The sequence below is a fragment of the Paroedura picta genome, chromosome 1 (assembly GCF_049243985.1).
Source record: "Paroedura picta isolate Pp20150507F chromosome 1, Ppicta_v3.0, whole genome shotgun sequence".
Taxonomy (NCBI): Eukaryota; Metazoa; Chordata; class Lepidosauria; order Squamata; family Gekkonidae; genus Paroedura; species Paroedura picta.
Genome location: NC_135369.1, coordinates 151307004 through 151327810, shown reverse-complemented (window position 1 = coordinate 151327810; position 20807 = coordinate 151307004). Strand labels below are relative to the sequence as shown.

At 41.5% G+C, this 20807-nt stretch overlaps 1 protein-coding gene across 6 annotated transcripts in view; it reads left to right on the top strand.

Annotated features, from left to right (window-relative positions):
- The window catches only part of LRRC1 (leucine rich repeat containing 1), a 121637-nt gene that overhangs the window by 21787 nt on the left and 79043 nt on the right, over positions 1–20807 (top strand). For all 6 annotated transcript variants that reach the window (XR_013226366.1, XR_013226361.1, XR_013226365.1 and 3 more), the window contains exons 2-4: positions 4258–4375; positions 15491–15569; positions 17635–17724. Coding sequence is in view for 1 of the 6 variants with exons in the window: in XM_077308830.1 (XP_077164945.1) it covers positions 4258–4375; positions 15491–15569; positions 17635–17724 (287 nt within the window). In the remaining 5 variants the exon portion in view is untranslated. The remainder of the gene's footprint in view (positions 1–4257; positions 4376–15490; positions 15570–17634; positions 17725–20807) is intronic.

Genomic DNA, 20807 nt, shown 5'->3' with positions numbered 1-20807 from the left:
TGCCACTAAATCATTTGGATAACAATATGGAGATTAAGGGCCAACATACATTTCAGGTTTTACTTAAATTGCTCTTGCTGGTAGCTGTTGATGAGGCAGGGCTTGCCATCTAGTTGGTGTTGTTTTCTCTCTCCAAGGCAGTACACACCTTTTCAAATGTTTGCATTGCTGTGGGGAAAATTGCCAAGCCACATGATAAACTTTTCACCATCAAGTAACAGCTTTGGTGGGGGATAATTTGAATGTAGCTTCTGTATGGCATCTGTAAATTATATACTGACCTTCAAGTAGCTCTGAATCAATTGAGCTTTAATCACCTAGTGTTACACAGTCCATACTGATTGGAAAATCTTAAACAAAAAAAATGCATTGGGAATGTCCACAGAATCTTTTATCACTCAGCATTGTTTCATAAAGTTCCAACACATTTTTAAATAAAGTTCCAGAACAATGAAGCCAGCATGTTTTTGTAATTGTGGGAATTGCAGTTTCCACCCCACCTTTCAAAAGTGCTCTTTGAAAGACTTGGAAACATTTGTGAATTTTATTGCCTTGTTTAACCAGTCTGTGTCACTGTGTATGGTACAGGGGAGGAATGAAATCCCCATTGAGTGATTTTGTGAATCTTCTGTTGATGTGCATATTGATTGTGTACTTGGCCAGGGCTAAAGAAATTCCCAGCCACCTAGAAAATGTCTTCTGATGCATTACAATAAAAACTTCTCTCTTTTTCACCTTTGTCCTTGGATGTTTCATCCAGATTTTGGTTCTGTTATGTTGAGCAAGTAGAAAACACAGTTCCTGTTTTTGTGAATACATGTATTTAACTTGATTGATGTTCAAAACAAACTCTAGGTAGGAGGTGTTAGAGCTATCTCTTTATCCTGCACTCAGTGGCTGAAGGCTCACCCAGCCATTAAAAGTGAGATTAAAAACCTGGATGTACCTTGTAAGAAAGCTGCTGATTCCTTTAGGAAGGTACAACCAACAGATGCTAATTCTTATTGAAAATATTTTTATTTAGAAAAAAGGGAAATACTACGTTTGTTTGTTTGTTTATTTATTTATTTATTTATTTATTTATGTCTGTCTGTCTGTCTGTCTGTCTGTCTGTCTGTCTGTCTGTCTGTCTGTCTTTCTGTCCGTCTGACCTCACCTGCCACTTTCACAGAGTATCTTGTGGTGGGTAACAATCAGTAGTGTTGTTGTTGTTGTTGTTGTTGTTGTTGTTAGGTGCGAAGTCGTGTCCGACCCATTGCGACCCCATGGACAATGATCCTCCAGGCCTTCGTGTCTTCTACCATTCCCTGGAGTCCATCAGCATTCGGTGGCAGGGGCTCATGGGAATTGTAGTCCATGGACATCTGGAGGTCCGCCGTTTGACTACCCCTGGTTAAGACTGTTGTTTAATCTGTCAGATAGGCTCTTATGCTTGCTGTAGAACTGCCCCATTTGGGATTCCGGCTGCTCTTTGAAAATAGCTAGAAAACATGTTCCTCTTAATGCCTTGCGGGAGGATTTCTCTTGTTCTGATGATCATCTTGTTCGGATCATTATGTTTACTGCTGGCACAATATTTTCTTTCTCTTTTGCAGCATTACTTAATGTGTAGCTTATTTTCTTACAGCCACCTTTTGTAGTTTTTAATGTATTTATTCATTTGATCAATATACTGCCCCATAGCTAGTAAAATCTGCAAAACCCCCTGACTTTATTCCATGTCACTGTAGTTCTTGATGTTGCGCTCATGCTTCATGGTAGCTACTGTTCTGTCTCCCTTACAAATATGCGCTCTATTTAAAGCGTTTTGGTTAGCTAAAATTAGGATCTGGGATATTGACACAGGGTCTTTGTGTCAGGCTGTGTCAGGCAGGGGTAGGCTGTGTGTGTGCAGCAGAACACTTTGACAGGGACTCTTGTTTATCTTCAGATGGCTTTTTTCATTCAAATAAGTTGTGCAAACAAAATCCAAAATCAGTGTTATTTCTGCATAACTTTGAGATTTTGATAGTTTACAATGTGCAGTATAAGCCGTGAGTGACAAGTTTCCAGACTTGTCAAAGACAAAATGTAATTTCTCTGATGGTCTCAGTCTTTCGTAGGTTGCTGCATTTCGGGGAATGTGTTCAATGTGCAGTCTTTTATCTTTTTTGTGTTTTCAGAATTTGTGGCAGAAAGCTTGGAAGGGAGGTTCACAAACCACGGGAATGATTTCTTTGTAGAGGGAGTTACTCATCTGCTATGGGAAATGCCTCTGAGAACACCGGTTTCTCAGGCTTCTTCCAGAAACTGCTGTTATCAGGGTTTGCTGTATTGACACATTCTCTAAATAGTTTTAAAAATGCACACTGCTTTGTGGAAAGTGTGTGCGTTCTGGATTGTGGCCTATGACTAGAATTCCAGGTAGAAAGTGACGGTAGTATAACCCTTCTTAGAAATCCTTGACTATTGAACCATGGGAAATATTGATCAATGTAATAAGTCTGTAGCAGTTCAGAGCTGCGTTATGCTTTTGACTCTGTGGGATGACTTGTACAAGTCTCTGTGGATCTTCTTTCTCTGTGTGTTTGGGGGAGGGGGGGAGCATATCAGCTGGAAAAGGCTGCTGAATGTAGGGTTCATTCTGTTACCCGGCTCAGAAAACTTCATTGAAAGTTGGATATCTTGCTGTCATGAGAAGAGACTACAACCGTAGTCTGAATGACATTGGCTAGCTTTGTTCAAGTATTTTCTCTTCATATGTAGAAGTCAGTAGGAGATTGCATGCATGTTCCCTCTACAATAAATCCAAATGAATGAATGAATGAATGAATGAATGAATGAATGAATGAATGAATGAATACAACGGTTTATTGTTCCTCCAAGTATGTGTTCGGGCATAGCAGCTCAGAATGGCTGTATGGCATGATGGGTATACCATATGGAATCCTGAGAGTGATCTCATCCTCTGAGTTTACATGGGTTGTATGTGAATGTTCAGTTTAAAATGTTTGTGCCTACCTGTTTTGATCCTGTGCCCTTGGAGGTGGGAAAAGCCATGTGTTGACAGGGTGGGAGGGGGCAAAAAGATACTAAACTTGAGATTCTCATACAATTCAGCACCAATGCACGACTATATTAAATTCTGTAAGTCAGGGGTAGTCAGCCTGTGGTCCTCCAGGTGTTCATGGACTACAATTCCCATGAGCCCCTGCCATCAAATGCTGGCAGGGGCTCATGGGAATTGTAGTCCATGAACATCTGGAGGACTACAGGTTGACTACCCCTGCTGTAAGTCACCCAATGTACTCTACAAAAGCAGTGGGCTGCAATGCTATAAGGGTGAGTTTCTGACCTGATTGATTTCATTAGAGAGGGCACTGCATTCTGTGTTGTAAACATAAATTTCCATTGCAGTCTTGTTCCCAAGCAAAGAACATCTGGCATCCCCTGACCTCTGCTATCACTCAGTGGGATAATGGGGCAAAACAAAAAATCCGTTTGAGAGTGTTGCAATATCGTTTGTGGCATGAAACAGGCAATAATACCACTGTGGCAGCATAGTGCTGTAGGATTCACTTGAATTTGAGAGTGCTGCCGTGAATTCAGAAGTGATATCATGGTACCGTGCCCCTGCCCTCTAGAGTCTCGTACTGGATGCCATCCGCCAGCTGGCAGCTCTAGTGTATGATCAGCTTGGGTTTCCGTTTCTAAGACAACAGGAGCAGGGAGTGCTCTGGAGGGTCATAAATGCAGGTAATGCTGCTGTACATGAGAGGGTTGTAGTGCACAATGAAGCTGTGGATTTTTGTTCTAAACACTTTTGAATATTTATTGTAAGACTGATATGATGGGCAGTTGAATTTTTACACTAACTTGCTTTCTTCTGAAGCAAGGGTAGGCAACTTTTGCTGTGAAAAAATAGCTACAATTTAAAATTTGGCCATTGGACCAAGCCACCTGAAATGTTCATGTTGACAATTCTACATTTTTATATGCTGAAGTTGGCATATCAACTCCTGCGCACTCATGGACACTCCTGCTTTGAGTCTGTTTTCTCACAGCAAAACGTAGTTCATCTTTTATCCATCTAGGCAAGGATTCCTGGGCAAGTTCATGTGAGTGTTCAGTAGCTGTAGGCATATGGTGCAGAAATAACCTGTATGCCGAAGTTCCTAAGTTGAGTCATGTCTTCAGATTAGTTAACATCAGGGCTAACTACAGTATAATCAAGACACAATTACCACTTACTTAATGCAGAATTATTTTCTTTTTCAGCCTTTTTTTCAGCTTGTAAAATTACGAAAGCTTGGGCTTAGTGATAATGAAATTCAGCGACTTCCTTCAGAGATAGCAAACTTCATGCAGCTCGTGGAACTTGACTTGTCTCGAAACGGTAAGCTAGAATATATACACGTTGTATGGAATTATTCTGTAGTTTAACTCATGATGGGTAAAGCATAGATGTCTCAATACAAGAACTTCTTTTACCAAATGCCATTTATTCGCATAATTATACATTAATCCTCTTGAGCGTTCTCTTTGAAGAGTTCTCCGGGGGTTGTGTTCATGAGAAGCAAAAATCAACTTCTGACATTCAGGGTTCTTCCCCTTGAAAAAAAACGAAAATTTTTTGCACTATATTTTTCCATTTTGAAGCTCATATTTAAAATTCCATATTAATATACATTCCCAAGTAAAAACACACTAATGAAAGGTAAGCCTTTGAAGGTGGAAAGTACCATCAGGTTGTAGCAGACGTATGGCAACCCCATAGGGTTTTGAAGAAAAGAGATGTTCAAAGGTGTTATGCCATTTCCTGCCTCTGTATAGTGACCCTGGATGTCCTTGGTAGCCTTGGTAGCTAAACTCTTCCTGTATGAGTAGACATTCCATATTGAAAAAACAGTTTCTTTACTGGAAATTTGAATGGACATCATGCATTATTTTATTAAATTTGTACCTTAACTGGGAACCCATAGCAGCTTATAGGGTTCTTTTCTCCCCTATTTTGGTTCTTGCAACAGCTTCGTGTGATAGGTCATGCTGAGGAACTGTCCCAAGGCTGCCCAGCAAGCTTTTTTTGACTTGGTGGGGTTTGAACCTTGGTCTCCCAGGTCCTGTTCTGACACTCTAACCACTGCACACACTGGCTTATGCAGGGGGCCTCTTGAAATAATCTTAGTTCTGGTTAGTCTCTTTGTCATATAGCAGCTGTCATTCATTTTACTTCCCTATCCCATAGGACAACAGATGCTGCTAGCAGTTTGAGATGTTGGCATGAAGAATTTTCATGTGTTGCAAATGTCAACAGTATCTGTCTGGTGGGATAAAAATATAACATTCTTCCAAGAATCTCTTTGTGGTTTTTATAGCTCTTTCTGCCTCTTATCCCCACACTAGGCTAGACTAAGAATATGTGAGTGGGATGGATGATTGGCTGCTTAGTAGAACTAGATATCGCAGACTAGTGAATTCTTCTCCCTCTGAAGCTGAGGACATCTTGTTGGGTGATTCCCATCATTCCCTGAAGGAGGCAGGAACAACTCCCCCTTGTTTCTATCTCCTTGGTGGGAGTCACCCTCCTTCAGTTTCTATTCTTTCATTATGGAGAGCGGGGAGTTCAGTAGACTGTTATTATTTCTCTATTATTCTGTCCCTTATTTATCAGATTTGCCTTCCTTATCTTGGCTGTCCTACATACGCTTCTCTGCAGAGCTTTCTAATACTGTATAGGCTCAGGAAAGAGAGCAAAGCCAGTTCTGACTTGGAGCAGCAACCATTTTCTGTTAAGGCTTTGTATAGAAGACTGGCATACGAGGGTAGATTCTTATTAATGATGTGGAGGTTCTTATTAGGGCTGAAAACAGAGATTTTCAATCCAGTGGGCATCACTCATACAATGGCTGCCCTGACCATATGTACACTGGAGCTGACTATAGAGCCCAAAAGTTGTGTAAAAACGTGCTGCTCATAGAAAACAGCCACTGAGGCTCAGGTTCTCTTTCATAGAATCATAGAATCATAGAGTTGGAAGGGGCCATACAGGCCATCTAGTCCAACCCCCTGCTCAACGCAGGATTAGCCCTAAGCATCCTAAAGCATCCAAGAAAAGTGTGTATCCAACCTTTGCTTGAAGACTGCCAGTGAGGGGGAGCTCACCACCTCCTTAGGCAGCCTATTCCACTGCTGAACTACTCTGACTGTGAAAAACTTTTTCCTGATATCTAGCCTATATCGTTGTACTTGAAGTTTAAACCCATTACTGCGTGTCCTCTCCTCTGCAGCCAGCAGAAACAGCATCCTGCCCTCCTCCAAGTGACAACCTTTCAAATACTTAAAGAGGGCTATCATGTCCCCTCTCAACCTCCTTTTCTCCAGGCTGAACATTCCCAAGTCCTTCAACCTATCTTCATAGGGCTTGGTCCCTTGGCCCTAGATCATCTTCGTCGCTCTCCTCTGTACCCTTTCAATTTTATCGACGTCCTTCTTGAAGTGAGGCCTCCAGAACTGCACACAGTACTCCAGGTGTGGTCTGACCAGTGCCGTATACAATGGGACTATGACATCTTGTTATTTTGATGTGTGCCTCTGTTGATACAGCCCAAAATGGCATTTGCCTTTTTTACCGCTGCATCACACTGCCTGCTCATGTTTAGTTTACAATCCACAAGTACCCCAAGGTCTCGTTCACACACAGTGCTACCTAGAAGCGTATCCCCCATCCAGTAGGCATGCTTTTCATTTTTCTGACCCAGATGCAGAACTTTACACATCTTTATTAAATTGCATCTTGTTCTCATTTGCCCATTTTTCCATTGTGTTCAGATCTCGTTGAACTATGTCTCTATCTGCCGGAGTATTTGCCAGTCCTCCCAATTTGGTGTCATCCGCAAACTTGATGAGTAGTCCCTCCACCCCCTCATCTAGATCATTAATAAATATGTTAAAAAGTACCGGGCCAAGCACCGAGCCCTGAGGTACCCCGCTACTCACCTCTCTCCAGTCTGATGAAACACCATTGACAACAACTCTTTAATCAGCTGATCTTGAGTGGTGGCCATTCTGAAAATACTCCTAATGCTGGCATAGCCTATTGCTTCCTCAAGCTATGTAGGCACAGATTCAGGAGCCAGTGACCACATTTCTGCAGATGCCATCCAAACCAGTAATATAAATGCTCCTGAGAACTTTGATCTCCCTCTGGAATTCTTTTCCTTTATTAGACAGACAGTGAGGGAGGAAATTGCAAATTTTTGCCAGCAGGGTAATATTACTTTGGACAGGCTCTCATGTAGCTACTTTCCTCCCCTTCATCTCCAAGACCTCAGTGTCAGAGGGAGGCTCCTTTATTTAGGGGAACTGCTGCTTGGAAAGCTACAGTGAGGAAAATGGGAAGAAATTGCTGTCTATTCAAGCAGAACATGTTTGGGGAGTTGTAAATGTACATGTGGATTGGCTCAACCATCTAGCAATTCATAAGGCAGAATGCCCCCTAAAGATAGAGATATTCAGCCAGATTTGAACTATTTTTCATCTTCCCTGGTGGATCTGTTTTCATCCCATTCAAATCAACAGACAAACAGATTCTTTACAAGATTCTGTCATCCACAGGCAAAAGCAATGGATACATTGACATCAACCTGGCCAAGGGATCTTCTGTATGTCTTTCCTCCAGTCCCAATACTACCCAAAACCCTCTGGAAAATCAGAGAACAACGTGTAGAAGTAATCATGCTGGCCCATCTCTGGCCTTGGTGACCATAGTTTTTAACTCTCCTGCAGATGTTATCAGAACCTCCTTTTAACTTCCTAGTTTCTCTAGTAATACTGCACAGGGGCCAATTTGGCATCTTCATCAGGAATGGTTAAAGCTGACTGCATGGGAGCTGAACAGAACAATATCTTGAAACTAGGCAATATTGCAGAGGTCATGGGGATTCCCATAGCCTCAAAGAGGCAGTCAACTAATTGAATATACAGTGTCACAAAGAAGACATTCTTGCATTGATGTAGGAGGAAGAAAATCAAAAGCAAGGTCCCTTGGATTAAGGGTATTTTGGATTTTCTTTAAGAAGGTGTGGATCATGGTCTTAAGGCCGCAAAGCTTAAAAGGCAGATGGGAGTTTTAGCTATGATACTTCCTTCTGTCAAATTGTTCCTGTCTTCCTGAGTGAATGATGGGAATAACCCAACAAAATGTCTTCCTTTTCTCAGAGAAAATTAAGGTTTTAGACTCAGGTGGAGTTTTTGCTGCAATTTCTTGGTTTATAGGATTTTAAAAATTACATGTATTAGTTTTTATCGATTTTATGGGGATATATTCGGTTTTTATCTTGAATTGTAACCCGCCTCGAGCCTCCGGGGGGAGGTGGGTAATAAATATAAATATATAAATACTAGGGGCAAAGCCCATTGTATCCAAGAATACAACGGGCGCTAGAGCTTAGCAGTGGGGTTGAATGTTGAGGCCTACTGCACAGGGTTGTTGTGCAGATGAAACAGGAGACAAAAAAACAGTTTCATCTGCAGAATAACGCTGTGCAGTGGCCTCAAATCTGCAGAGAGTTACAAAGAAGAAAGACACATGGCTTAGCTGAGTCTAACCCCCGGCCAGAGCAGTATTTTAAGTGAGAAGGGGCTTTTCTGTGGCCTCCCTGTCAGTCAACTGATTGGCAGAAGGGGAAAGTCCCCTCCCTCAAAAGGAAGGCCCTCAGGCTCCCCTGCGTTGCTCTCTGAAGGAAAATTTATTTATTTTATTTATTTATCATACTTATATACCGCCCTCCCCGGAGGCTCAGGGCGGTTTACATCATAACAGAGAACAATACATAAAACAGTCTGTAACATGTATAACTGATAACTAATAATTGTAACCAAAATAACAGCACAATATAACGGTATAACAATATAGTACTACAAACAGGTCCAGGGCTTATTGATGGGATTCTGAGGGGGGTGGTTTATTTATTGAATTCTGAGGGGGGGGGTGGGGGGGGAGCAGGGGCCCTTGGTCGCTGTTGATTACGTCTGGTCTCAGCCAAATGCCTGGTGGAGGAGCTCCTTTTTGCAGGCCCTGCGGAACTGTTTAAGCTCCGTCAGGGCCCTGATCTCTTCTGGGAGCTCGTTCCACCAGGTAGGGGCCAGAACAGAGAATGCTCTGGCCCTGGTCGAGACCAGACGGACTTCTTTAGGGCCAGGGATCCTTAGCTGGTTGGTGGTAGTAGAGCGCAGAGCTCTTTTGGGGGCATAGGCGGGGAGGCGGTCCCTCAGGTATGCCTCCCTCCCCTCAGTCAGGGGCTGTCAGAGGCTCCTTCGCAGCAGGCCTGAAGGGGGGGGGAGGGGGAGCACTCTGCAGCCTCCTGCCAGCTCTGTCAGGGTTCTGAGGCCATTTGCAGTTGGACATGACAGTTAGGACAGCCTTGGGGCGAAAAGGGCTAGCGCAGCCTCTGTTCTCACCCCCCTTGGCAGCCCTGCTGACCTCCTCTCCCTTTGGTGGTCAGGGGCAGACTGGCAGCCATTTCTCCAGATTGCCCCTGGCTGGATGGAATTTTGGTCTGTCCTGGTGAAGGGCCAATCGGCAGGCGCTTTGCGCCTTCCGATTGTCCCTTCCGCTTGTCAGTCCAGGGCCATGGGACCAATTGTTGCCCTTCCTCATCACGGACTGAGCCCACCCCAACACTCCTTACTGTTTTATTAAGAGGGAAAAGATAAATAAGAAAAAGAAGGACCCTTCATGGTAAGTACCCACTGGTCATTTTACCATAGGTTTTCCAGGGATTCCTAGACTGACAGGACATTGTTTTGAGTTGCAACATAATGGTGAGTGCACTGCCATCTCTTCTCCCCTCTCACCATTTGTCAGCCCTGCAGTGACAACCATACTCCGCAGCCACGAAGCTAGGCTTGTTTTGGTCACCTCCTATATATCAATATAAATGACCTCATGAGATAGTTGACAGGACAAAATGGAAAGAGAGATTCCTCTTCCTTGGAGAATTGTGGGATAAAGTATGGTTCCTTGCAGCCATTTCATGCCTGTGAGAAAGAATTTAGATGAGATGTTGACAGAGATGAGGGGAAAAGTGATAAGGGACCATTCATCGCTCTAGTTTCACACAGATTTGAGGTTGCTGTTTTGGATAGACTCTTTCCCTTCAGAGATGGCCAGAAGGCTTTACAGTTATGCTCAGCAGGTCATACTTGAAAAGCTCTGCTCACATTTCAGTTTCAAGCAAAGCCAAACTAGCTGGAGGCGGAGATAGCTGCCCCTTGGCAAAATAAAATAGAGATCTGGTTTGTTTCACTTTCTTGGCAGCAGCTAACTGCTGCTACTTACAGAATGAATGGTAATAGGGTAGAAGAGAGAAGCCACCTAACCCTTGGAAATGCTCAAGAAGGGAGAAATAAGTGTTCTGTAGATTGTAGCCTCTTTGATAGATTCTGGTCTGTGACAATGTAGTATCTTTCATACTACTGCACGAGGTCTTCATCTTCTTCACTACATTAAGTGCTTGCCGAATTAAGAAGGCATACTATTATTTTGATTATGCATTTGGGCATTCTTTCTGAAAGGACTTGGTCAGTATTGTTTATAAATGATCAGGCACTTCCATTCCTCCCACCCAAGTGTCTGTAATCCTTGAGGAGTGGCTTCTGACGTTTGAAAGGGCCTCAGGATTTGTGTTTCATAGTTGCTGTTTGTGGCCGTGTTGCTCAGTTCTTCATCAAAGTGACTTGCTTTTTACTATTGGTGTTTAGTATTTCTGATGAGTAAGCTTGAATACTAATTTCTCACCACTTTTTCTTAGTACTTCCTGTGCTGGCTGTCCCTCTATCTTGCCTTAAGCCCTTTTCATATTCTTTGATATGCTTGCTGGAGAATCTTTGCGTATCCCATTACAATCCCACTCACTTTGATTTCCTACCAGCTTCAGCGAGACTCCTTTTATCTACTTTGACGACAGTAATACATTTAATATAAGGTCATTTCTGTACAGCAGTCCTTTGAAGTAAGCTTAAAGGTTGTTTCCTAGATGTAGTGAGCAGCGTGAATATAGAGGATGTGGGAGCTCATAATGTACATTAACAATGTACGTCATTTCCCAGTTGTTTGTTTATGAATGGAAGCAAGTTCCTTTTTATGAATTTTTCAGATAGCATTGCTGGCAGGCACATTGTGCTCAAGAACATATCACAATCATTCTGTTAGTCCCTCCTCCTTATCTGCTTTTTTAAAAAGTAAAATGTGTGATATTTATTCTAAATGCAAACAGAGGATTGCTGTGTCATTAAACCTCCCTTCCTTGTTTTTCACCATCAGGAAAAGACCTTTTTGCTTCATGTGGCATGTCCCCAATAATATTGTCCCTCCTTTGAGCTCTGTGTGTTTATCTGCTCTTAATTGAATTTTTAGTATGTTTAAATGTTTTTGTTTGCTGCCTTGTGGGTGGAAAGGCAGAATAAAAACGTTTTAAGTTAATAGAGTGCATCCATTTCAGGGTTTCATCTATAGATGTCTATTCCTCTACATGGCATGGCATGATATTTTCTAAAGCAATGTACACTTGCAAACTGAACAGAAAAGTATGTCCCCCCCCAAAAAAAAAACAAAAACAAAACAACCCTGCTGCCTTTTTGAGATTAACTGTGTATTTTTGAAATTGGCTTTGCTTGTATTCTGGACTGCTGATAGGAAATTTTTTTTCTTTTACATCAAATAAGCTAAATATATTGTAGGTTTTTAGTTGTGCTTGTCATTGCATGTAATACCTGACTTGTCTCTGAAGATTTAGAAAGCTTTTGAGACTTTTACAGATTCTGTGCACTCTGTAGAAGCTCAGAGTTAAAGGGCAGGATTTAGAGAGGTAGTGGGGTACAAGTGAGAAAGTAGCTTGGACCATTTGGTTAAATAACTCTCCAATTATAGCAGGATAGTTCCAGTTGAGTTGCTGACTGGGGTCTTTTGAGCAGTCAGGTTTGAGTACAACCCTGTGATTCATAAGCCCGTGATGCCTTTTTGTGCAAGTAGACACATTTTTTACAGTGTTCAGACTGACAAACTCAAATTAATGTCCCCTTCTAAAATGGCTATGTAGGAAAGGATTCCTGGGATGTGATAGGTAAGCCATATGTTAAATTAGGGTAGGGCTTGCCTCTTTTACATCTACTTATCAAAGACACCTACCTCTTCGTGCCAAGAAATGCTGAGTCCAGTTTGGCAGAGTTTGTAGATTCAGATATTTTCTTTTAAAAGACAAAACATAAACAATGCTGTTACAATGAATCTCGGTGGCCTGTGATATGTTTCCCATGTACAGAGAGGCCAAAACTTTAAATACTGTTTCATTGGCCAGTTTAGGATGTATCAAAACGAGGAAGGAGCTGCCTTGTCTCAGTACAGCTCAGCCTCTGATTACAGGTTTATGGTCCTTGCCAGAGCATCTGATCATCATAGGTGTGTGAAGCATTCATTAGCATACAGTATTACAAATGTTGTGCAAGGTTTAAAAAACTGAACCCATTAACCCGACCACATTAGGGACCATCTTACTTGTACCTGCATAGCCATTATAGAGGTAGAGGTGTACATGTAAATTAGCAAGAGTGAGGTGAGCAATTCAATCCACAATTGAGAAGGGTTGTTTTTGCATATTGTTGGATTATGCAGTATTTATGTTGTTTACTGAAATTCCCAAATCTAAAAATAAGTCCATACATAATACATATGCCATGTGTTCAAATTTTGACATACATCTAAATCCATTAATTTACTGACAGTGAGCATTTTCCCTTTCCCATGTTCTCAGCTGTATCAAAATGTTATCATTATGTCAGTGATTAGAACTATAAGGGTTGTATACACATGGAAGAGAAAAAGTTTAAAAGTCAAGTTTGAGTCACATGAAACGCTGGAAGGGCAACATCCTTATACTTCTGGATAGCTGTAATCTCTGGCTGAGAGCTAAACTTTCGTTTACGCAATGTAATACTTCTTTCTTGCCATGAAGACTAGACATGTGCTTTGCACTTGCATGAACACCTGTGGTTCAGTTTGAGCTAGGCCTCCAATAAGATTTAGCTCTTAGGAGATGGATTCCAAGCGATTGGCTCCAGAGCACATAAAAGTATTGAAAAGGATAACTCTTTTGAGCAACTTATACAAAATACATTTCCTTCAATTCTAAATGACGCTAACAAAGTTGTATGTCATACCTGAAGTACATTAACATTTAGGCAGACAACTAAAAGAAGCATAAGGCTGATCACAAATATCACCTGAAGTTTAATGATTTAAAGTTTAATGTTAGCTTTTATATATGGATAAGATGGACTTGAAAACAAAGCAAAAACTGTATTGTGCAGTGGCCAGCACTTTGACTAGAGAGTCCAAATCTCATCTCAGTAAATGCCCAGAGACAAGCCCTTATTTCTGCTTGGATATTCAACTGCAGTAGGGGTGTATTATAGAGTGATGATAAGAATTGGGAGACAAATTAATTCTCTAGAATTAATTCTCTCTAGAGTACCATATTATTATGCCACGGGGAAAATGGGATCTTGTTAAGGCTTTCAACTTTTATTTTGCTGCAAGTCTAATGAGTTCTTTAAATACCCAAATGTTGTAGGTAGATTAAGGGCACCTTAAACTTGATTAGGTGCTTTGCAATTGGAAAGAGCCAATTTATCAGAACTTCTTGTTCATGAAAAAATATGTAAGTGTGGAAGGGTGCCATTTAGAGAGGGTGACTGGTTCCCTCCCCTCCACCTCTGCTTTGCAAATCACATGTCACCGTTCCTCAGGAACACCATTATTTGTAGCAAATTTGCTGATTCTACCAAGCTGATGATGGTTATATACTCAAATGGGCCAATGTTGAAGTTAAACATAATTCATGTTGAAGTTAAAAAAAAAATCTGAGAGCAATAAAGGCTCTTAAAGTTGGGTTATTGAGGGGAGGGCTTATTTTGGAAGTAATGAAAATATCCAAATTCCAGGCCTTTAAAAACTTTCTGAGAATCTCTTTGCTTCTTCTCACCACTGCCCCTCAGAGTCAAAATAAACACAACCAAGATAACGAGTCTCTGTCTTCTAAGGTAGGGGTTCCCAAAATGGGCAATATGCCCCTCCTGGAGGCAGTGGAAGGATCCAGGGGGGCCGTGAGGAATTTTGAGGCAGTAGGGGGACAGTGAGAAATTTGAGGGCAGTAGGGGGTGGTGAGGAACATGGGGACAGTAGGGGGTAGCAGTCTGACTCTTCTTCCTGCTGCTGCATTTTCCATAATGAGAGATGTTCTAAGGTGGCTTTCCGTTGCCTGGCTCTGGATAGTAGCAACCCTGGACTTCATTGATGGTCTCCCATCCCAGGACTGACCAGGGCCAACCCTGCTTAGCTTTCTGAAAAAAATGACATCCTCAGAAGGTGGCCTGGATGGGATCATATTCTTGCTGAGCTCCTTCCCCACCTCAGACTCTGTCCTTCCCAGGCTTCCTCCCAAATCTTATATATATTTTTCCCAGACTAAAATATGGCTGCTGCACAACAACCAAAAGAGAAGTGTAGGCGATATAGTGTGGTTTTAATTTGCAGTAGACCTAACACTAGGAAAAATTTGTATGTTTGGGTGTGGGGGGCACTAGGAATGTGACCTGGAAGCCAAGGGGGCAGCAGCCCTCAAACGTTTGGTAACCACTGTTCTAAAGAGACATTACAGCTGTGTGGGATCTCAATTTTGATATGGTCCTAAACATGGGAGGATGGAGAAGTATCATTTCCCTGTGCAATTCCTCTAGTATCAAATAGCCTCTGCAGATCCATTTGGTTTTCTCTACTGGGGAAAAACTTGGAACTTCCTGTGTCCCTTGCATGATTAACAGAAGCTCAAATGATATTATTTAAGAGAAAAGAAAGGATACAAAATGGGGAGGGGATTAACTTTCCTTCTTCCCACATGGTGGTCCCAGTATAATTGGAGGCAGGCCTGTGAATACTAGTCATCAGGAAAAAAAATACTTAGGAGATTTACTTTCAGATTGCTCACGATTTTTGTCAAGTTTGACTTGACTTTGTGGTGGTGGTATGCCACATTCCTCTTCTAAAATCTACTAGAATAGTTATTTTGACTTGGAAGAAGATCAAGGTTGCCTAAATGGTTGGTTATTCTCTTGCAAACCACAGAGTTTTGTGTTGTTGTTCTAAAAAGATTTGGAATGCCATGCTACTCTAGGCTTTGCAGAATGCTACAGAGCAGCAAGAGTGTTGAATGAAATGAGGGAGGCAAGAGATTAAAGCCAGTGCCAAAATAAACGTTCTGGGTTGTTCGTTTAGATTCTTCCATCATCCTTAAATGATAGTTCTATATATAAATGTCAGCTAACAGAACATTGTTTTCACAAAGATAGTTGCTGGGCAGTCTTAAGCTATGTGTGGTTTTAATACTTCCAGATCCACCATTTGTCTGTGTGTATCTCTTTGAATCCAATTGCATCTCTATTTCCTTTTTTCCTTTAGATATTCCTGAAATTCCTGAAAGCATTTCCTTCTGCAAATCATTACAAGTAGCAGACTTCAGTGGGAATCCCCTCACCAGGTAACCTTCTTAATAATTGTTGAACTGTCCAACTGCAGACGTTGGTTGAAATATTACAGAGAGTAGTCATTTATGGAGGCTTGGACATGAGTGTTAAATACTAGATATTCCCCATCCCTTGATGGACCAAGTTTTTCCCTGCTTAGCCCCAGAACAGCAGACAGGGGAAGGTGAATATCTCTGTCTTGACTCTGCCTACTGACCAGATGAGGCAGCTCATTGTTCTTCCTACTGTAGGAAGTCTCGGTTTTTGTACCTGGTTCAGTCGAAACCTAGGGAACAGGTGTATGAGACTCCACTCCCTCCTATGCTGTCAGTGCAGGTCACGAGGATTCACCTTTGATCATGGCAAAAGAGTTGCTTGTCCTTTCAAGCAAGGGATGTATTTATTCAGACCACCTGGTCTCTCTGCTCATAAAGCTCTATGCTCTGCCTTGTCCAGCTCCACTGCCCTCCCTTGGTTCCTGGCACCGGGTAGAAATAGCACTGTGGAATTCTGCTGACCCCAAGACCTGGAAGGCCCTGTGACTCTTGTTGTGTGGGAAGGCATGTCAAACCAGTGGCCCCATGCACTGGTAAGCCATGTTTGTCAGCAGGAGACATGGCCATTGCTTAAATGCAAAAATAAAGTCATGCATATTTGGGGATTCTTGGATTTTTAAGATGCCTTTTTTGTGGTGATTGATTCAGGCTTTGGGTGAGCTCATTGTGTGTCCAAAGTTTTCTCCCAGTAAAGCAGGGTGGGCCTATGCTAGAGATATGTGTTTCAGCAGTAACAGGAACACTGAATTAGATCTACCTCTGTATGAAAGGACAAGAAGATGGGTACTCCCAGAGCTATTAGTGGCTCGTGAAGCTGTCCAGACATATGGAAGAATATTCTTTCTAGACAGACACCCTGTTTTTTTAAAGGTCTGTAGCACCTGGTAGTCACTTAGCTGTGATGTGTGATTCGGAAAAATGGTGAGCATCAGAATGTGAGAGAAAGCTGATGGGTTCCTTAGAATTCTCAGTGCTGCTTCAAGCTTGACGTACACGAATATGAAGTGCCTGTCACTTCTCTCCAGCAAAGAACATGTGGGAGGGGGAGTGTTCAATTGCTGCCTGCTCTGCCAAGAAAAATGGCCGTGTGAAATGTGCCTGTGCTATTAAGAACAGATGTGAGGTATAAGCATTTGTTACCTGCATACTAGAATCTAAAACCGTATGTGAGAAGCTGATGGATAGGTGGAGTTCTGCCTTTGGCGTTTCAGCATGGTGCCTCTTTGCTTCCCAAGGGTCTAAATGGGCTCCTGGGATTGGTTCGAGCCATGTAACCATTGTTCTTCCTTGGTATATTGGCCCTAACAGTGACTAATGGCTTCCTGCTTAACACATAAGACGCATTTACCCAAGAATAATAGTTGTTTAATTAGCTCCTTAGAGGCAGTAGTCCCGCGTGGAAAGTGAGCTGTTAATCTCTGATTTCCATTCAAGTGAGCCATAACCTTTTAGACACAAGTCTAAAAGATTAAAAGATGTAAGGTAACATCTAATCTGCAGCAGATGGTTGTTTGGAATACAGTTAGTTCAGGCCGATAGCCATCTTCCTTGTATGCAGGACCAAGAAAAGAAGCCCCTGGAGCTGATTGATGTTGTTTGGCTCGTATCAGATGGGTTGGATTCATTTCAGTGTTATGACTCTGCTCCAGTTTAATGAAGTATTGATTGGCTTTTGAAAACAGCATGTGCTGCCACCACACAGCAAAGTTGCCAGATAGTAAGAGAGTAGAGACTTCTTTCTTTGTCTTTGAAGAAGCTCCCCTTTCCCAGATTTGCCAAAAGTTTAAGAATATTTGCCTTATTAAGGTATAGTCAAGTGGGCCAGCTTGTCTGTAGCTTCTTATGCTTGTAAAAACTTTTTTGGGGGAGGGGGGAGGTGTGCTGGAAGAAGAGCAAAGGGAAGTCTGCTGAAACATGGACTTCCTTGTACAAATTTTAACTGGCTGAAGTACATATCTACCTATCTCCTGGACTTCCTTTCAGCTGCCCTTGATTTACTGGAACTCTCTCTGTCTCTCCACAGGTTGCCTGAAAGCTTTCCTGAACTACAAAGCCTAACGTGTCTTTCTGTAAATGACATCTCACTACAAGCATTACCTGAAAATATTGGAAAGTAAGTTCTCTGTGAATACAAGGAATTTGAGACATATTGGTGTTGGGAAGCTCCAGTTAAAATCTCACTACAGTGAGTGACTGCATAAACTGCTTTATGCAATTAACTGTTCTCTCAGCTATTGTGGTTGGAGTTGTTAGCAGTGTGTGAGGTTTATGGCATCCTATATCTGTATACTCACTCAGTCATGAAACTCACTGAGTGACCTTGGGCCAGTTACACACACACAGCATAATCCACATCCCAAAGTAACTGTAAGGAAATAGAAGGGGGGTAACACCTTTTTGAGCTTCTTGGAGAAGAGGCAAATAAAAAATATGAGAGGATTCATATCAAAATATGTGGTACTGGTTTTATTGTGAGAAGTACTTTGCTTGTTGGAAAAACATTTTTTCCCATCCTTAGTTTTGAATACATAATGTGAAGGTGATGTCATATATTTTATTTATATTGAGATTTCCAAACCGCCTCTCTCCAAAAATGGTTCTGGGGTGGTGTACAGCAGCCAAAGAGTACAAAATATAAAATATATAAGTAAAAATACTAAAATTCAATTAAAACCAAATTCTTGAAGCATCCTAAATATTCATGGCCTTTATATACTTCTGAAGTTTCTTAGACCCTTAGAATATTGGTTGAAGCTGATTTGTTTGGTTGTTTTTCCATCTAGAGTGGTGCTGTACAGTACAGACACAAGAGAAAGTTTTCTGTTTTCACTTGTGTGTGACTAAACACACTGCTGAACTGTGTATATGTGTATGTAGTCTACTGTCCTGCTATTCTAAACCTTTGGTTTGAATGCTAAATTGGGTATATATTGAGTTATAATTGCAATTCGATGTAGTGTCATTATCCAATGAGTGATAGATGCGAAACTGTCTGGAATACTGATATAATCAATTCTTACCTTAATCTGACTGTGCAGTTTCTCTAAAAGGCCTTAACTTGACCAACTTCATGCACATGGCTAGCATTTTCAATCTACCAGCACTTTTGGGGAATTGTAAAAGCATCACTGAATTCTTATGAAAGTTAAAGAACTGCTCCGTTTCTAAACTTAACAGCTGTAATAAGAACTTGCTAAGGATCACTCAGTTCTATAAAATTAGACTTTCTCCCTAGGTGGAGGGGGTGGAACATGAAGCATTTTTTAGAAGAAAAGAGAGAAAAATTTGTGGCTTTATTTGCTACCTTTTGTGAGTGTTTTCTTTTATGTAATATACATGCTGTTGTGCCCACATACAAGGTGAGGAGGCATGATTCAACCCTATATAAAAATAACACACCGCCCCCTGACCTTCAGGAAGTAGTTAAGATCTACTTGGTAACTTTGTATACATTGTTGCTGCCCATATAATGGTTCTGAGTCAGCATTTTAGTTTGTGTATGGGTGTGACAACTGATGGTGGGTTAGAACTCAAGCATGAATAATTATAATGTGTGTTAAATACGGGTTTCTTCTGCAGATAAGCATACAGTATTGAATGCTGAAAAGGGGAGACATGGCAGGAAGTGGTACCTGTTGAGAGTAATGCTGTGGGTCATACGCTCAAAACCCATTCCATATATTCCATTTTATCTTGTTCTTAAATTATATCTTGTGCTCTAGTTGCTGTTCTCCATCTGTTTGCAGGGGAAATCTGATACACTTAAGTGGGTAGGAGCCTTGACATCCATATATTAAGTATGCTAAAACTATTATGAAGATTGGTTTTCTCGATGGTATCTCATGTGGCAGATTATTAGTTTAGTTGTGTGGTAGTATGCCCTACATACCTCTCTAAAAATAGCCAAGTGTCTACAAAACAAAAGTCTGTGAAATTAGTAATACAAATAACATGGTATAATCCATGGTGAGCTGACCAAAACCACTTATGGCTTCAAACCCTGAATTAATACGTCCACTCATGCCATCCATATATGATAGCTCACTATGCTATCACACAGTTCATATCCCAAGTTTCTGTTATTGTTCAAACTGAGTTATAATCTCACTTGACAGGCGCAAGAAGGAAACATGCATTGTGTAACTTGTAGCTGGTCATAACTTGGAATGCTGACAAAGAGATCTTATGTCTCTCTCCCCCCCCCCCCTCCATACCAGTAGAATATTCTGACTCAGAAATCAAGGAATGTTGTACTGGTGAAATGTGCTTTTTCTGCCCCAAACCCTCTTTGTTTTGGGAGAACTTCCACCATTAATAGAGCTGCAAATATGCAGTCCACCTCTTGGTCTGGTCAGTGTTCTGTCCATATTGTGAACTAATCTGTATTGAGTAATTGTCCATGAATTCAAAAATGAAGGGAAGAAGACAAAGCTGCTCATAGCCTATTTTCCCCAATGTTTGCAGGGGTTTGTAGAAGCTAAGATTGTTCAAGCTAGTGTAATTCTAAACAATAATTTTCCCTTCCTTGTATGTGTGACACTTTTCTGCCATTTGCAACATAACGAGCAGAGGTATTAATAAACTATTCAGCTGTTCCCATTGGTGGTAGAATTTGGGTAGCTTGTAGCAAGCCTCAGGAATATTTGCTGTTCACACAATGCAAATCAGCCAAGTAGTCATCCGGCCTTGGAGTGAGAAACTTATGAAGCAAAGTCTCCCACATGAGGTGGACTGCTTAAATCTTGTGGCACTGAGTCTTAAGGTAAATTACACAGTATAAATCAATGCATTTGATAGGATGGGACATCTGATCAGTAATGTAATAGGACTAGGATGCAGAATTTAATGCCAAGTGAAAAATCTGGGTGCTCCTGCAGCTATGAGGTCCCAAGGCCATGAAGCACTTTTTATGTGATACCTGTGAATCAAATCTGGTAACTAATGGACTGCTAGTGGAGTAGCTGCTGAATAGGCTGGTTTACATGTGCTTCTTACCTACGTATATTCTGTCGTAACTGATATGGTGACCCCAGCAAGGGTCTTTCAAAGCAAATGAGCAGCAGAGGTGGTTTGTCATTGCCGTCCTCACAGAGCTTTCTTTGGTCTCCCATATAACCTTGCTTAACCTCTTGAGATGTGACAAGATCAGGCTATGCCATGCTCCCTTCCCTCCGTCATGCTCTATCAACCTCCTGA